This window comes from Typopeltis vanoorti, chromosome 14 (assembly GCF_054136105.1).
Source record: "Typopeltis vanoorti isolate ZY-2024b chromosome 14, IOZ_Tvanoo_1.0, whole genome shotgun sequence".
Classification (NCBI taxonomy): Eukaryota; Metazoa; Arthropoda; class Arachnida; order Uropygi; family Thelyphonidae; genus Typopeltis; species Typopeltis vanoorti.
In genome coordinates, this window is record NC_143562.1 from 63,463,201 (window position 1) to 63,481,785 (window position 18,585).

At 36.9% G+C, this 18,585-nt stretch overlaps 1 protein-coding gene across 1 annotated transcript in view; it reads left to right on the forward strand.

Annotated features, from left to right (window-relative positions):
- Positions 1-18,585, forward strand: part of LOC150099543 (mitochondrial coenzyme A transporter SLC25A16-like) — a 144,440-nt gene that overhangs the window by 50,054 nt on the left and 75,801 nt on the right. The window contains exon 4 of the mRNA XM_090404372.1: positions 5,321-5,384. Coding sequence (XP_090260498.1) covers positions 5,321-5,384 — 64 coding nt within the window. The remainder of the gene's footprint in view (positions 1-5,320; positions 5,385-18,585) is intronic.

Consider the following 18,585-nt stretch of genomic DNA (forward strand, 5'->3'; position numbering starts at 1 on the left):
AAGTAATGATATATCAAATTTGGACTGAGGCCATGAATATTAAGTAGATATGAAAGTGTCTTGTATTGATTTTTTTTTTTTTTTTTTTTTTTTTTTTTTTTTTTTTTTTTTTTTTTTATGATCCAGTGTCACTTATTTTTGTTATAATCTGGAATGGTAATGTTGGGAAACAGGGATGTGCATTGAGTGTGAAAGACTCGTGAACATGGCTCCCACACAGGAGTGCTCATTACTTGCATCAAATGTTATTTCTCACAGAACCTCACCCAACAACAGCAATCCTGTGAACTTCAAGAATTTAACTACGTTCTGCACAATTCTTTCTGTAAGGAAGGTGGGACATGCATTTGTTAGATCTGATATTCTATGCCAGTAATTACTAAACTTAGAATCCTTCATGCTCTGGAACAAAATTTCCTTGTCACACATTATTCTAATGAGCATTTTGATCTATCAGTAAAATATATATATCAAGTTTGATATATATAGTCCAAATATCAAGTTTGGACTGAGGCCATGAATATTAAGTAGATATGAAAGTGTCTTGTGTAGAATTTTTTTTTTTTTTTTTGTTTTTTTATGATCCAGTGTCACTTATTTTTGTTATAATCTGGAATGGTAATGTTGGGAAAAAGGGATGTGCATTGAGTGTGAAAGACTCTTGAACATGGCTCCCACACAGGAGTGCTCAGTTTCTTTTTCAGAAATGGCCTCAGTGTACCTCGCATTCCTCCAGACACAATCTGGCAGATTAAAAGGTAGCAGGATTATTCATGCTAGTTGTGAATCCTTCTGACCCATTAACATCAAGTTAGGTTCTATGTAATGTCTGTAGTAATTTTATGGCACCTCTTTATTGCTTTACTCTCAAATAGAAGAGATAATTACTGGCTCTCTACTTAAATATGGTGTTGAGGATGTGGAGTGTTACCTGCACTGCATGTCAAAGAGGGAACTTAATGCTATGTGCAATTAACTTCTTTTCTTTTGTATATACACTCTAGATCATAGATCAGTTTTGAGACTGCAGAATCCCTACATAAAAAAAAAATTTTTTTCTTTTCGTAGAATCCCTAAGAAAATTTTCATAAATTATCAGTAAGGAATTATGATAGTAAACTATTATATATGCAAAATATTTTAATCAAGAAAACATATGATTCATAACATTACAAATTGGAACTTTAAACTGTAGCACCGAAGCACGGCTAACTGAACTAGCTGAAGAGTTAAAGTGACTAAAATGGGACATTCTCAGACTGTGTGAAGTTAGACGTAATGGTGAAGAAATTCTTCAGTTAAAGAATGGAGACATACTATATTATAGAGGCCAAGATTAGGAAAGAATCAGTTGGATTCATGATCAACCAAAAATTAAAGATCAGCATAATAGAATTTGACAGTATACCTGATCAAATAGCAAGTATTGTTGTTCAGATCTCAAAAACATACCCTCTTAAGATCCAAGTCTATGCACAAACAATAAGTCATACTGATGAAGAAATTGAAGCCCTCTATCATGATGTATCCCAACTTTACAATAAAGGAAAACATCATTTCAGGATTGTAATGGGAGACTTTAATGTTAGAAATTGGTACACAACAATCAGATGAAAGCTCAATTAGGAATTTTGGATATGGGATGAGAGATGATACAAGAGCAAGGTTAATAGAATTTGCAGAAAAAGAAAACCTGTACATCGTGAATTCTTTTTTTAAGAAAAAAACACATAGGAAGTGGACATGGAAAAGTCCAAATGCAAAAACTAGTGAAATTGACTTTATTCTCAGCAGTAAGAAAAACATTTTCAAGGCTGCTCTGTTATAAACACCTTCAACATTGGAAGTGACCATCGTATGGTACATGGTAAGATTCAAATAAACTGCTAAAAAGAAAGAAGAAAAATGTTTTGAAGATCAAAGCAAAAAATGATGTACACAAATTCAACATTAAAAATAGATATATTCCAACATGAACTAAAGAACAGATTTAAAAATCTTATTATAGATGACAGTGCTGATCCATCAGAAAGTAATGACATTATTACCCATAACCTTTTACATCACTTGAAATAGCTGGTACCACAGAACAGAAACAAGACAAAATTTCTGAAGAAACGAAGAGAAATGAAACAATCAGATAACCTAAAATTGAATACACTGAATTGTGCAAAACGATCAGAAAACATATCACAGAAGAATTAAAATTCAACTGTAAATTCGTACAACAATTGAAAACAATTGTAGTCTCAAAAAAGCCAAACAACAACTGATGAACAGCAATAAACAACTGGTTGCAGTCCCATATACAAGATGGGACTGTAACCAGAAATAGATATATGCTATTGCAAAAAAGAATTGAAGAATTTTACTCAATATTATATCAGGATGATGAATTAAATGGAGAAGACAACTATGAAATAGCTGAAGTACCACAGATTCTACCAGAAGAAGTTATGTGGAGCATTCAAAGCTTGCAAAATGGAAAAGCTGCAGGTGAGGATGGAATTATAGCTGAACTTCTAAAAGGGTAGAGAAATGATCTACAAACTCTTAGCAAAACTATTTACTTTATGCCTGAAGAAAAATGATGTACCAGGAACATGAAAGAAGGTTACCCTAATTCTGTTACATAAAAAAAGATGAGATAGAAGACTTGGTGAACTACCAACCAATCATTCTACTATCAGCGGTTTACAAAATGTTTACAAAAGTCTTAGCTCATAGGCTTTGTAAGACTCTGGACCTAGCACAACCAAAAAAGAATAGGCAAGCTTTCGAAGTGGCTTTAGTATAATGGACCACATTCAAGTTGTACAACAGATTATTGAACAGTGTAATGAATATCAGTTACCATTATGTCTTGGTTTTATTGATTATGAGAAAGCCTTTGATTCAGTAAAAACTTGTACAATACTTAAAGCATTAAGAAACCAACAAGTGGAGGAACCATACGTCAGGACCATCAAATCAGCATACACCAATGCCATAGCAGCAGTTCATTTCAATGGAAAAATCTCTACTGTGGAAATACAGAGAGGTATAAGACAGGGTGACACAATATCTCCAAAATTATTCATAGCATGCCTAGAAGAAATATTCAAACTTCTTGATTGGGAAAGGAAAGGTCTGAAGATAAATGGAAGATATTTAAGCCATTTACGCTTTGCAGATGACATAGTTATCTTTACTTCAACTGCTCGTGAATTATACTTGTATCCAAGACCTCCAAATTGCTAGCAAAACAGCTGGACTAAAGATAAACCTAAAGAAGACCGAAGTTATGTTCAATGTCCAACCAGAAATAATAATAATCAATAATGATGAAATTAAACAAGTAGGTCATTACATATACTTAGGACAACAGATATCAATGGAACAAAATATCATGGATGAAGTTAAAAGATGCATGATGCTTGGCTGGAAAGCATTTGGAAAATTACATTCAATATTCAAAAGCCAACTACCATTATGCCTGAAAAGAAAAGTTTTTAACCAATGTATTCTTCCTATATTGACATATGGCTGTGAAACATGGACACTAAATCCAAAGGAAATTCAAAAATTTCCTTTGAAATTAAGAACAGCACAATTTAGTATGGAAAGAAGTATGCTGGTATTGCAAGACTGGATCAGAAAAGGAATACTTGGATAATAAATCAAACCAAAGTTTCTGACATCATGAGAATAGTGAAACATCTGAAGTGGGAATGGGCTGGGCATATTCCTTGAAGACAAGAACGAACAAAAAGTAGTGGATTGGATTCCACGAGAGGAAAAACGACCATGACTGTGACCTAAATCATAATGGATTGATGATATTGTCAGATTTGCAGGAGTGACATGGGAAAGAAGAGCCATGGACAGACAGTTATGGAGTAATCTTAAAGGCCTTCATCCAGCAGTGGATTGACAATAGGTGAATTTGATGAACATTACAAATAATAAAGTTCACGTAACTGTTCTAGAAATATATTGTATTTGCCGGCGTATAAGACACACTTTTTTTCTTTGAAAATAGGTCTGAAAAACAGGGTGCATCTTATATGCCGATACTCAGTTTTTTACCCAAATATACCCAAAGAAAAACTGCTTAAAGGAGTGTTTGTATATGTTCATGCAAAAGGCTGGATGGCTGGAGGAGGAATGAAGTTATGGATAGATAAAATTTGGTCTAGGCACCCTGGCAGACTGTTGAAGAAGCCTGCCCTGCTAGTATGGAATCAGTTTCATTCTCGCAGAACAGAAGATTTTAAAAATAAACTCAAGGAATTAAACTCTGTTAGCTGAAATTCCAGGAGGTCTAACTAGTCAGCTTCAACCTTTAGATGTCTGTAATAAACCATTTAAGAGATTTATGAAGGAGAAATGGAACAGCTGGATGCAGTCTTCAGATTTTGAGGTTATGCCATCAGGAAGAAGGAAGAGGCCTAGTTTTGCAAGTTGGTGAGTGGGTCAAATCTTCATGGGATGCTGTGAAAACTGAGACAGTGGTTAAATCATTTAAGAAGTATGGCATTAGTAATGCACTGGATGGTATAGAGGACAATTTGTTGTATGAGGACTCAAATCTGATTTAGAAGAAGTTTCAAGTGTCTCTTCATTTAGCTCTGGAGATGAATTTCTGGGTTTTTGACGAAGATTACAAGGTCAGTACTCTTTACTAGTTAGATTAGGTATTTGTTGAAAGTAGACCTACTTATTACTTTATATTTGAAATACTGTAAATTCATTACAATATTCAGTGATAGTTTTTTTCCTAAAAAATGTAAACAAAAAGGGTGTGCATCTTATAGTCTGGTGTGTCTTATACTCCGGCAAATCCAGTAAGTAATTTAATAAGAATTCCTATTTTCTGTATTCACTGAAGATTTTTTCAGAAACTATATCTACTACAAGCAAGTAAGAAATATGTGTATGGTTTGGGGGAACCCCTACAAGTTGTAGAACCTTGGGGTTCTGCAGAACACAATTTAAGAAACACTTTTCTGTGGCTTGATTTAAGACCAAAATGCTTAAAGACTAGATCAACTATGGACAAAAGAAGTAGTGGATTAAATTCCACTAGAGGAAAAACGACCATGACGCTGACCTAAATCATGGTGGATTGATGATATCATCAGATTGTAGTAATTTTAATATTTTTCTTCAGTTGTTAGCTGCCACAAATTTGATACAATAAATATATATATATATATATATATATATATATATATTTTTTTTTTTTTTTTTTATTAAAATTGAAATAATAGTGTTTACCTCCCACAATGAGTGACTCCATGGAGGTCAGATGTTAATAAGTTATTTTTATTGTTTACAGTTACTGAGAAATGCTTTTGGTCCAAAGTCTCACTTAAGCAAATTCTTTGCAGGATCCATGGCAGGTATGTTTTATCACATTTGCAATATGAATCCAAAATTCAATATATCAAAATGAAGTTATATATATATAAAACTTCATTTATATATATATAAAAAGAGAGAAAAACTGAAAAAGTAACTAAAATTTTGCAATAAGTAAAACCTATCTGTAAATAGGAGTGACATGGTAGCATAATAAATATTGTGTATTAACATCTCAACCGGTCATGACATTATAGATGTCCAACAAAATCTGGATATGATTCTGTAACATATATTGAATAACATGGATAAGAAGTGCAATTTGGTCTATTTCATCCACCACGGCCAGTAGAGAGGTTAAATGATTCAAACAATAAAAAATTGAATAAATAAACACAATTTCTCTTCTAAAAATTAGATTAATTCTATTTCAATATTTTCATTTTTTATATAGATATCTATAATTTAATATGAAAAGATCAAGGAATGAATAAGTGTGATACCAGGAATAGATTTTCTTTAATATGAATGGAGATCATAACAACATCTGCACTCCAGACAGTTATAAATGGCATCTGTACCTCTTGTTAAAAGGAGCCAAAAACGAAACACCAACCCATCTAGCTAGCATTTTTTAAGGCAAAAAAATCCTCCATAAATGACCGCACGCATAAACACACACACACACACCAAAAAACCAATGCAGCCCTGTGCTTGTGGTTTAGGCAGAGAGCCACAAGTGAAAAATTGGCTACAGTCTCAAAAAACATCAGAGAATAGAAGAAATAGACATGCACATCCAACATAAGAACAATGAAAGAAGAAGCAAATCTTCTAGAGTTAGAAGAAGAAATAAAGGAAATTAAATGGGATATCATTGGACTCAGTGAAGTAAGAAGGAAGGGGGAAAGCATGCACATAAGAAACAATGGGTGTATGCTCTATACCTACGGAAACACAGAAAACAATAGAAATGGAGTTGGTTTTCTAATTCACAAACAAAGAATCGTCGTCCGGTAGCATCCTACAGAGAATATGACAGATAAATAATAGGTATACAAGGAATATCAGATAGAATAGCCCAACTGAGTCTGCAAATAAAATCAAGATCATTCAAATATATGCACCAACAACAAGTCACAAAGACAATGAAATAGAAGAATTTTATTTAAAAAAAAAACTGGAAAATTTCATGTACAAAGAAAAAAGTCTTTGTACGTGACTTTTCCTTTGTACATGACTTTTCCTTTGTCAAAGACTTTTCCTTTGTCACCTTAATCATAGGCGACTTAAACTCAAAAATACGAATAAAATCAAATGCACAAGAACTTCCAACAGAGAAATTTGGACTAGTAGACAGGAATGAACATGGAGAAAGATTAATCGTATTTGCAGCTAAAAATAGCCAACACCTTCTTTAAGAAAAGACCTCAACAAAGATGAACATGAAAAGGACCGAATGATATAACAAAAAATGAAATAGATTACATCCTAACCAACAGAATAAATGTAATCAAAGATGTAGATGTCTTAAATTCAACACAGTAAGTGACCATAGAATGCTAAGAGGAAGAATAAACACAAGAGCAGAAACGAGAAAACTTATACAAAAGACAACAGATGACTCCATGACAAATGAAATGCTTGAACAAAATAGAAAAATATATCAAACAGAAATAAAAGGATTTTGGAAGCAAAAGAAGATAAAGATTTAAATACTCTAAACCAAGATATTATAGATATAATCATAAATGCTTAAATACTATAAAAAGAACTAGAGAAAAACAGCAGAAACTAACAAAAGAAACTCTGAACCTAATCGAAAAAAGAACTTGAAGCAAAACTTAAACCAGATAGAAAAGGCAGATCTAAACAAAACCATCAAAAAGAGAATAATAAGAGAATATAACATAAAGAAAACTAAAAAACTACTGAAAAAAGTAAAAGCATCAAAACTACTTTGAGAATATTACATGAAGGAAAAGCACAAATAATCAGTATTAAAATTGGTAAATTGATTGGAAAGGTTAAAAATAATCAAAGAATTCTACAGTAATTTAATACAGTTCTAAACAGCCTAATCAGGACATTGAAATCCACTATGACATGGAAGTACCATCAATATTGTTTGAAGAAATAAAAAAAAACGCTTTTAAAAGAAATGCCAAATAATAAAAGCCCAGGACCAGATAAAATTACAGCAGATATGATGAGACATGGAGGAAGAGAATACTTAAAAAAAAAAAAAAAAAAAAAAGTTCAAATGATTTTTTAATAAATGCTTGACAGAATCTAAAATCTCAGATGACTGGAACAAAGCACAAAGTCTTAATATACAAAAAATAAAAATCTTAAAAAAACCACAGACCAATCAGTCTGCTTTCACATATGTATTTTGGTAAACACTATGTTCACCAAAATATTAACCAATAGGAAGCAGGATTCAGAAGTGGATATTCAACTAATAGTCACTTCTAAAACTATTAATCATCATCAAATTCCTGACATGTACCCTCAAGGGGTGTACAGGATATGATAGTACTACATTAAAAATTTACATCATTACTAACTTCCTAACTACAATTTTCCTCCAAATCAATCTATTACCTGTCAAGACTCCAACATTATCAGATCTTGTATTTCTGTCTTCTAAGGCACTTTTTACTGTATCAATCCACCTATAATCTTGGCCTTCCTCTGGGCCTTTTTCCTGCCAACCTGGCAAAGAACACTTGTTTTGCTAATCTTTCCTCTCCCATTCTGTTTAAGTGTGACCATACCACATGAGATTAGCTCTTCTAACATTCCTGGATGCTGACAATGTCAAGTTCTTTCATAACATCCTCATTTTTAATATGATATTGTCATTGATGCCATCTGTTCACGCCCCTAATCTTTCTCAGGACTCTCATATTTGCGGTCTCTAGTCTTTGGTCAAGTGTTTTACTTCTAACCCAGCTCTCAGATCTATAAGTTAAAATTGATTTGAACACTGTCTTGCATACAGCTAATTTAGTGTTTGACTAATTTCTCTCTTATTCCATATAAATTTATTCAGTTGACTTCTTACCATACCAACTTTGTTGATTCTGTTGTCTATTTCCATATTTAATTTACCATATTCGCTTAAAATTGTGCCTAAGTAGCTGAAATGTTTTGCTTGTTCTATAGGTTCTCCGTTCACAATGCAATTGATATTTTCAATGCTTCTGCCAATTTTCATTGTCGTTGTCGTTATTGCTGACCTTCATGCCATTTGTATTACAACAGTTATTCAATTTAGTCAGGGAATCTTGCAGACTTGTAGCAAATTTATTTAGAAAACATCATCTGCATAAAGCAAAGAGCTGAGATTAACATCTCTAATTTTGAAATCAGGTTTAATACTACTTTTCTTCATAATGTGATCCATATAAATAATGAATAACAGAGGGGATAATGTACATCCTTGTCTGACACCAGATTTAACATTAAACCATCTTCCTGTACTTCAATTCTAACTGCTGACTTACAACTCAAATAAAGACTAAGTATTGCTTGATATAATGCTGCACTGACACCATACAACTGTAGTGTTTTGAATAATTTCTGTCTCTTGGCACCTTGTCATGTGCCTTTTACAGGTCTTTTACAGACATCAAAACTTAATACAGATCTTTATATTCTTGTGATTTCTCAACTATTTGTCATAAAGTGAAAATCTGATCCTGACAGCTGCTATTTGGCCTAAATCCAACTTGTTCTTCACCAAGCTTCCCTTCCACAATCCTTCTCAGACGTTTCTTAAGTACATTTGCATAAATCTTACCAGGAACACTCAGTACCTCCTGCAATTCTCACATTCAGGTTTATTTCCGTTTTTATATATGGGTACTATTAGAGCTCTACTCCACTCATCTGGAATACGTCCCTCTGTCCAGGCCTTCTGAACTATGCAGTGCAGCCACTGTAAGACTTTTTTATACCTCCATATTTGAGCAATTCCCGACGAATATTCATCTACTCCATCTGCCTTTCCACGTTTCAGGCTTTTGATGTCTTTTTATACTTCAGGTATCGGTATTCCTGATTGCATGCCTGCTCAGTGTTTTTAACCACTATGCATTTGAGGGAAGAATGGAATTATACAGATGTGATTGATTGCATTTGAATGGCTTTGGAGTGAGGGCACTGGAGAAACTGTTGCTAGTTGGAATGCGTATTTGATGCAAGCAACATATCAGAAGTAAGAGATGAAGTGAAAGATCAGGAAAGTGGTATTGAAGAGTCAAGTACTTGGCACTGGAAACACCAATAGTAGTAGTAGTAATAATGTGAGAGATGAAGAGAGAGAGAATGGGAATTCAAGAGCAATGGGGAGGGGAGCCTGGATAGACAGGGAGACATTGCATAGGTGGATGTTGGAAGTAGTAGTGAATGTATGCATTGGTAAGATCAGCATAGAAATGGCATAGATTGGGATGTGAGTGGAGAAATAGCAACCAACAAGTGGCTTGGGTAGGACTGATTATAGACCTAAAAGTGAAATGCTGTGTTTATTTAGAAATGCCAGAAGTATCATTTTTGATACTTCTGGGAGATGAAATTGTTAAACTGATTGCGGTTATTTGCCCCAAAATCATTGGAATAAGTGAAGCATGGTTGAATGAAATATCTAATGGAAATAGAAATGGAAGGATACAGTGTTTTTTTTTGCAAGGATAGAAAGGACAAGAAGGGAGGAAGAGGAGTGCTGCTGATAGCAGAGGAATTATGTCCATTTAAGGTAGACATGAAAGAGGAAACTAGTAGCAATGGTTATGAGTCAGTGTGGTGTAAGGTAGAAGTTGACAAGAAGACATTTAATTGGATGTTATTATAGGCCAGAAAATGTATAAATAACTTAGGTTAGTGAATCAAGTTAGTGGTATAAATTGGAATGAAGAGATTAGCATTTGGGAATAAGGAAAATGAACTTCTTGAGAGACAACTATCTCAGTAGACAGCTTAGAGCTATAGCATGGAATGAGGAGTTGAGCAGTAAGGAATTAAATGCTGTGTAGGAACTGATAAAGAAATACATAATAGCATCAATGTGGGAATGTATTCTGAAGGTCAAAAGACTGAATAAGGTAGGTGTAAAATGGATGAATGAGGGACTTAAGCATGTAATCTGGAAGAAGGCACTTTGGAGATAGTACAAGATGAATAATGATAATTTTGAGGTTTGGGAAACATCGATGGGGCACTACATACTCTATGGGAGGAGTTATACTGGAGGAAGTAGGGGAGACAAGAGAGCTGGGGTTGATGATTGATAGAAATTTAGGGGATATATTGCAAAGGTGGTGAAGGTAACACAGAGGATTGCTGCAATAATGAGGACACTGACCTGCAGAGATAAAAGTGTTATCATTCCGTTGTATAAGACTCTGATCAGACCACACTTAGACTATTGTTCTCAGATTTGGTCCCCAGGATTTGAAGGGGATAAATTAACTGTGGAAAGGGTACAAAGGCAGAACACAAAGATGGTTTCAGGACTGTATAATGTTAGTTATGAGGATCGGCTGAGGGAATGTGGACTGCAGAGTTTGGTGGATAGAAGAAGGAGAGGTGATATGATTGAGACTTTTAAACTGTTGAAAGGTGGTTACAGGGTTGACACTGGGGAGTTCTTTCGCTTGGTTGAACAGCGGGAAGGAGTGATGACAAGAGGCCATCCCTGGAAGTTACGAAAGGAAACCGTGAGCAAGAGGGTGAGGAGTGGTTTCTTTGAATGGAGGGCGGTTGAATCATGGAATGCATTGCCTGATGGAGTGGTGAGAGTAAGAATGGTCAGTGAGTTTAAGGAGTGGTATGATAGACTTTGTGTTTCTTGGGGGGCGGGGGGGGAAACCTTTCCTCGATGAGTCTTGATGGACTTTTGTTTCTTAGGAAGGCCCTCCCACGATGAGTCTTTTGACTCCATGGAGGCCTGGATAATAATCATTTACATGAAGAGTATAAAGAACAAGCCAGGAAAGTGACTCAGTAAGGACAACAAAAGTTCAGTATGAGCAGAAATTAGCAAATCAGGTAAAGAGAAACCCTGGAGAGTTTGATATGTGGCAAGTATAAGGAAGAATGATTGATTATAGTAAGATTCTACTTTGGTAGAAAAGTAACTTATAGATGTGCAGTTTACCAGTATAAGTCTTGTTGCAGAACCAATGTTGCAGAAGACATTGTAGAGGTATTCGGTGATCAGTTTATAAGAGTGTTTCATTCTCATCAGGATGAAATTATAAGAAACTTAAGTGTAGAGGGGATGAGTTAATTGTGAGTGAGCAGGAGGTATGTGAGCTTATTGACCTTGATGTCAGTAAGCCAATCAGATTTGATGACATATCACTATTTATCTTAAGGGAATGTTCCAGGGAATTGGCATTAGCATTGGCATGCCTGTTTAATAATGTCTATCTTACAGCAGCACAGGTTCCAAGGGAGTGAAAAGAATGTAAAATTGTTCCACTACATGAAGGTTGGTGATAAGGCTGTGGCTAAAAATTATAGGCCAGTCTGTATATCTGGAGTTGTGGTGAATACTAGAGAGAGATTGGTGAGAAGTAGGGTACACTAATGGGCTGATAATGGCAGTATTCTCTGTGTTTATCAGCATAAGTTTGTAAAAAGGGAGATATGTTTTACTAAATTATTTATATGCTATAAGAAAGTGACAGATGTCTTGGACAAGGGAGATGCACATACATTATATTTTGCAAAAGCTTTCGATGGACTGTCACATGACAAGCCATTAAATAAATTGAAACAGATGGGATGGGATTGGATAACGGACTTCTGAGTTGGTTCAGTGACTTGCTGTCTGATAGGTATCAGAAAGTTGTATATGAGGGTGCAGTATCCTGAAAGAGAAAGGTCACTAGTGGTGTGCTGCAGGAATCAGTTTTTTGACCATTGTTGTTCAGTTTGTATATTAATCATATTTTATTATTATGCCAGCCTGGTTTGCCGAGTGGTTAGCATATCTGCTCTCCAGCCAAAAGGCTGAGGGTTCGAATCCCCCCCCCCCCGTGGGCATGGATGTTTACCATTGACTGTGAAAATATTAGTGGTGGTGGGCAGTAGATGGCATTGGTGTAAATGATGATAGTTGCGGTTCGTTGTAGTTGGTGGATTGAGTGCTGGAGATGGAGAGTTGTATAGTAGATGCCCTCCCTTGATGAGTCTTTGCACTCCTTGGAGATGTTATATAATAATAATATCGGGATGTTTAACTGGTGACATGCAGCTGTTTGCAGATGATGCGAAATTGGGGAGAGCAATGCAGAGTCAAGCAGTTTGCATGATTGCACGAACGGGCAGGTAAGTGGAACTGTCAGTTCAGTGTTGCAAAGTGTAAGGTTATGAAATTTGGTAAGCGGTGATGGAATACAAAGTTTACACTTGGTGGGGAAGCTTTAAAGGAGGTAGTGGAGATGAGAGATCTGGAAGTGGTGGACAAGGACCTGAAATTCAGGGGCAACATTGCACAAGTTGTGCAGACAGCACATCAGATAATGGCAATGATGTGGAGGACCCTGGCATGCAGAAATAAAGAGGTTATGATGCAATTGTATAAGACCTTGATCAGGCCTCATGGATTATTGTGCATAAATTTGGTCACTGGGTCTTCATGGTGACAAGGATATGTTAGGAAGGGTCCAGAGAAGATTCACAAAGGTAGTCAGTGGTCGAATGTGGAATATGAGGACAGATTGAGAGAATGTAAATTGCAAAGCTTTGTGAATAGGAGGAGTGTGTGTGGGGGGGGGGATGATTGAGACATATAGGCTAGTCAGGGGTTGTTGTCAGGTTTACATGGAAAAGATTTTTCATAGAATGGGATATGATTGAGATATATAAGCTAGTCAGGGTTTGTTAACATGGAAGAGATTTTTCATAGGGAGAGGCAATAGAACAAGAACTATCCCTGGAAATTGTATAAGGAGGATTTGAGCAGAGAATGAGGAGAAGGTTCTTTAGATGGAGAGTGGTTGGTGAGTAGAATGCATTTCCTGAATGAGTGGGTTATGAATGTAAAGATCTTTATTATTATTATTATTATTACCACGGGCTACTCCAGGAGTCCTTAGACTCATTGAGGGAGGCCCTAAACATCATGTTCACACAGCTGTTCAACATTCTCACAGTATCTATCATACCTTGCCTTGAACTCGCTCACTGTCATAGCACCCACAACAGACTCTGGCAGCTTATTCCACTCATTTACCACTCTAAAAGTAAAGAACCCAGCTCTAACACCACTGCTAACCACGCTCTTGCCCAGCTTCTATGGGTGTCCCCTAGTTCTCCCACCACCAGTCCTGATCTCAAAAATATCATCTGAATTAATCCTATAGAATCCTTTTAGCAATTTGAATGTCTCAATCATATCTCCCCTTTTTCGCCTATCAACTAGTTTCTGCAACCCACAAATCTTCAACCTGTTCTCATATGGTTCATTCCATAGACCTGCTATCATCTTAGTCACTCGCCTCTGGATCCTCTCAACCTCCTCCCCATCAAGAAGGAACCGAGGTGACCAAATCTGGGCACAGTAGTCGAGATGAGGTCTTATCAGGGCTCGGTACAGAGGTACAATAACTTGTTTTTCTCTGCTCGTCAAGGTATTTTTCAACAACCAAGTGAGTTGATGAGCTGATTTAGCTACTTTCGCAATGTGTCCCCTAAACTTCATCTCCCTATCCACCAACACTCCCAAGTCCCTGGCCTCATCAATCTCTTGGAGTACAGTTCCACCAATGTGGTATACTGCTGCTAATCTTTTCACTCCGAAATGCATAACCTTACATTTTGTCACATTAAATTGACATCCATTCTCCTTAGTCCAGAACTCCAATCTATCTAAGTCATCTTGCAAGACTTTGACATCTTCTGCATTCACTATCGCCCTACCCAACTTTGCATCATCAGCGAACAAATGAACTGTCCCACTTAGACCCTTCCCTATATCGTTAATGAACAGATTAAACAGCAGTAGTCCAAGAACAGAACCCTGTGGCACACCACTAGTCACAGGCCGCTTTTTGGACTCTACTCCTGAATAAACTACTCTTTGATATCTCTCCATCAACCACCCAGCTATCCATCTCACCAACCCTATATCCATTCCCATATGTTGTAGTTTACGGATTAGAATTCCATGTGGTATCCTGTCAAACGCCTTTGCCAGGTCCAGCAGTATCACTGTAAACCCATTTCCCTTATCCAGTTCAGCCGTCACCTTGTTATAAAACTTGAGCAAGTTACTGAGGCATGATCTACCCTTCACAAAGCCATGCTGTCCTCTGTACAGTATCTCATTTTCATCAATTCATTCCTGTATTTTTCCCTTGACTACTTTCTCCAAGACCTTGACAACGACTCCTGATATGCTGATCGGTCGGTAATTTGCAACCATAGTCTTGGATCCTCCTTTATGCAGTGGAACTATTTTCCCCTCTTTCCACGCCTTCGGGACTAAGCCAGACCTGAGACTCAGATTAAACAACATGGTCAAGGGCACTGATAATTCATTAGCCGCTTCATGCAAGACCCGTGCCGGTATACCATCCAATCCCACAGATGTATTCACATTAAGGTTCTGTAATAGACTATTCACCTCCACTTCATTCATCACAATTCCCATATAAACTAATGGTTCCTTCATTTTTTCAACGTCACCACCTGGATGATATGCTTTTGCAAAGTGCGCACTTAGTAACTCCACTATATCGACTGGTTCAGTGAACTCTTTACCATCGTCATTCCTTAAAATCATTTTGCCATGTACAGTTTTTTTCTTGCTTGCAGCATATTGAAAGAACTGTTTGGGATTCTCTTTTGCTTGCATAGCTAGTTTCCTTTCATAATCGGCTTTTGCTGTTTTTACCACACTCGTTACCCTTCTAGCCTGTACTTTATACCGTTCGTGTGCCTGCAGATCACCCCTTTCTTTAAATTCCCTCCATAGTTGTTTCTTTTTTTGCAGCTTAATGGTGTTATTCATCCATTTAACCCCTCCTTGTTTCACTATTCGGACCTTAGGTATACAATCAGCCATAACCTCCTGTAAATGCTCTTTGATCACTTCCCATGCTCTATCGACGTCCAGCCCTTGCAGTTGTACACGCCATGGCACTGATCCAAGCAATCTCCTAAGCTTGTCATACTTGCCAGCACGGTAATTCCACATATACCCTGTCTTAATCACAAATTTCACACCTTTAGCCACCTCCCAGGTCAAGACCTTATGATCACTCTCACCAATAGGTGGCAACATGGTCATATTCATTACAGTCAAATTCTCAGATACTATTACCAGGTCAAGCACTCTCACACCCCTAGTATTTTCAATTACATGCTGTTTCAGATAGTTATCCCTTAATAATTGAATAAAATCCATTTCCTTCCTCACATGTGTCCTCTCCTCCTTCCAATCAATGTTACCATAGTTGAAATCCCCCATAATAATTACCCTCCTTCCACTCATTTCATCAATTTGTTTATGCATACCATCTCCACCATCTATTCGATCACCTGGTCTATAGCGGCACCCAACTGTATATTTTATTCTGCCAGTATCAATCTCACACCAAATAGCCTCAAATGAGCTCCTTTCACTATCCTGCAATACTTCAATTCTCCTTGGCTGCAGTTCATCAGCTATCATCAATAACACCCCTCCCCCAATTTTATTCTCTCTGTCCCTCCTAAACATACTATAACCTACACATTCTATCCCACTAACTATATCATCTTCCGTCAGCCATGTTTCACTAATGCCAATAACCTGTGGCCAGGAAGAGCCAATCAAGGCCAAAAATTCTTCCTTCTTGAAAATTTATTTATCACTAGGTTAGACTATAATAGATTTAGTTTAATCCTTTATCCCAGTGAGAGCAAACAAAGTTTGCGCCTGAAAATATCTTCAGGACTAAATATAGTGTTGTTCTATCTTATCCAGTAAGTAGTGCAACACCAAGGCGACTCGTGGCAAAGGTGGAGCAAGCTACCAGGCACTTCTAACCCAGTATCTCCCATAATGCAAAACACATTTCCTATGTGGATATGTATACTGTTATGCATTAAAGGGATTGGCCATCTACCCAGACTAGTTTCGACCTTTATTGAGGTCTCTTCAGTGGGAGCCAGGCCCAGAGCTGGAGATACCAGGCAGAAGCAGTAGCAAGTCATCTGTGCCTATGGGAGTTGCCAAAAGGTTTATCACCTTTTTTTTTAAAAATTACTCTGGATTTAGAGAAAGATGTTGAAAATTTATTTATCACTAGGTTAGACTATAATAGATTTAGTTTAATCCTTTATCCCAGTGAGAGCAAACAAAGTTTGCGCCTGAAAATATCTTCAGGACTAAATATAGTGTTGTACTATCTTATCCAGTAAGTAGTGCAACACCAAGGCGACTCGTGGCAAAGGTGGAGCAAGCTACCAGGCACTTCTAACCCAGTATCTCCCATAATGCAAAACACATTTCCTATGTGGATATGTATACTGTTATGCATTAAAGGGATTGGCCATCTACCCAGACTAGTTTCGACCTTTATTGAGGTCTCTTCAGTGGGAGCCAGGCCCAGAGCTGGAGATACCAGGCAGAAGCAGTAGCAAGGATAAGATAGTACAACACTATATTTAGTCCTGAAGATATTTTCAGGCGCAAACTTTGTTTGCTCTCACTGGGATAAAGGATTAAACTAAATCTATTATATTCTTCCTTCTTGTTCCTAATACTCCTGGCATTAGTATACATGAATTGCAGTGTTCCCTTTGTCCCACCCCTATCTTGATGTGTTATTCTAAATATCCCATTCCCATTTTTTGTCCTTATTGCTGGCTCAGGTACATTATATACATTTTTACACTCAACTGTCTCACTGATGTCCGGATATCCACTCCCCCCCCTCCTTGGTAGTTCTAGTTTCCCTGGTTCTGCACATCCATTTTCACTTCATTCAGCAACACTTTTTCCAGTCTCCGCACACCAATTCCATTCAAATGCAGTCCATCCATCTTGTATAAGTCCTTTCGCCCATCAAACTCATTCCACACGTCCACAAATTCCACACCACACCGTCCGCATAACCTGCGCATAATATCATTTCCGATTATGGCCCTCCTTCTAAACTCCTCTCTGTCATACCGCGGTAACAGACTCACCATTCTAACTCTGTCACTCTTTTCTTTCGCTACTTTTAACAATACTTTCAAGTCCTCTCTCATAAAAAATTTATCACCTTTCAATTCATTCGTACCAGCCACAATTGTTATTTCTTTCACCCTCTGTTTTTGCACTCTAATGCTCTCACTTACCTTAAATTTCGCACCTGGTAAGTACGATTTAGTTACACTCCCATCTATTACTCCTCTTAATAACGAGTCACCATACAACACTCTCTCCTTCGTTTCGGAAACTCGCCCACGCTGTTTATTTACGTTAGCCGAATCACTCTGGAAAGAGTTTTGCAGGTGCTCTAATTGCCGCTGCGCATCTTGTATCACTGCGCGCAGCCTAGCGATCTCACTTCCTACAAATAATTCCTCATTTTTTTTTATCATTCAAACCATTTTCTCTTTCTGTATAATTGCTCTCACTCTTTCTTAGATCACCGCTCACATTGCCATCTTGTACACCGCAATTCCCTATCGAGCCACTATTTTCACTCGCATTCTGGCTTTTTTCAACCATAACTGTCTCACAACCTGACACATACTTCGACTCCTCACTTTGCATACACTTTCTACACATTCTCCCACCACTATCACTTTCAACTCATACTCCAGACTTATTCGGGAATGCATACATTCCACACACATCACATTGGACAAATTCTCTCACATTATAGTTTTTGAATAATGCCGTCGTATTTTTGGACGCCATTATCTTACGTCGCATTGGCGCCATATTCAAATATATGAAACGTATCGTTAAAGACTAAATTAATTTACGGAATTTACACCAAAATCACACAGACCCAACAAGCTACCAAATTTAGACAATATTACGTTATGATTTTTAACATTTATTCTAATTTCCATTCAAAATTGTACTTAGCTTTCGGGAGCTCCCTGAAAATACGACCGTTCCCCTGGCCCTCTAGCGGCGAAATTCCGAATCTTGAATCAGTTTAAGGCATGGTTGGATGAGCTTTTTGTGTGATAGTGTGTACCTCCCATCATGAGTCTCTGACTCCATGGAGGTCAAAT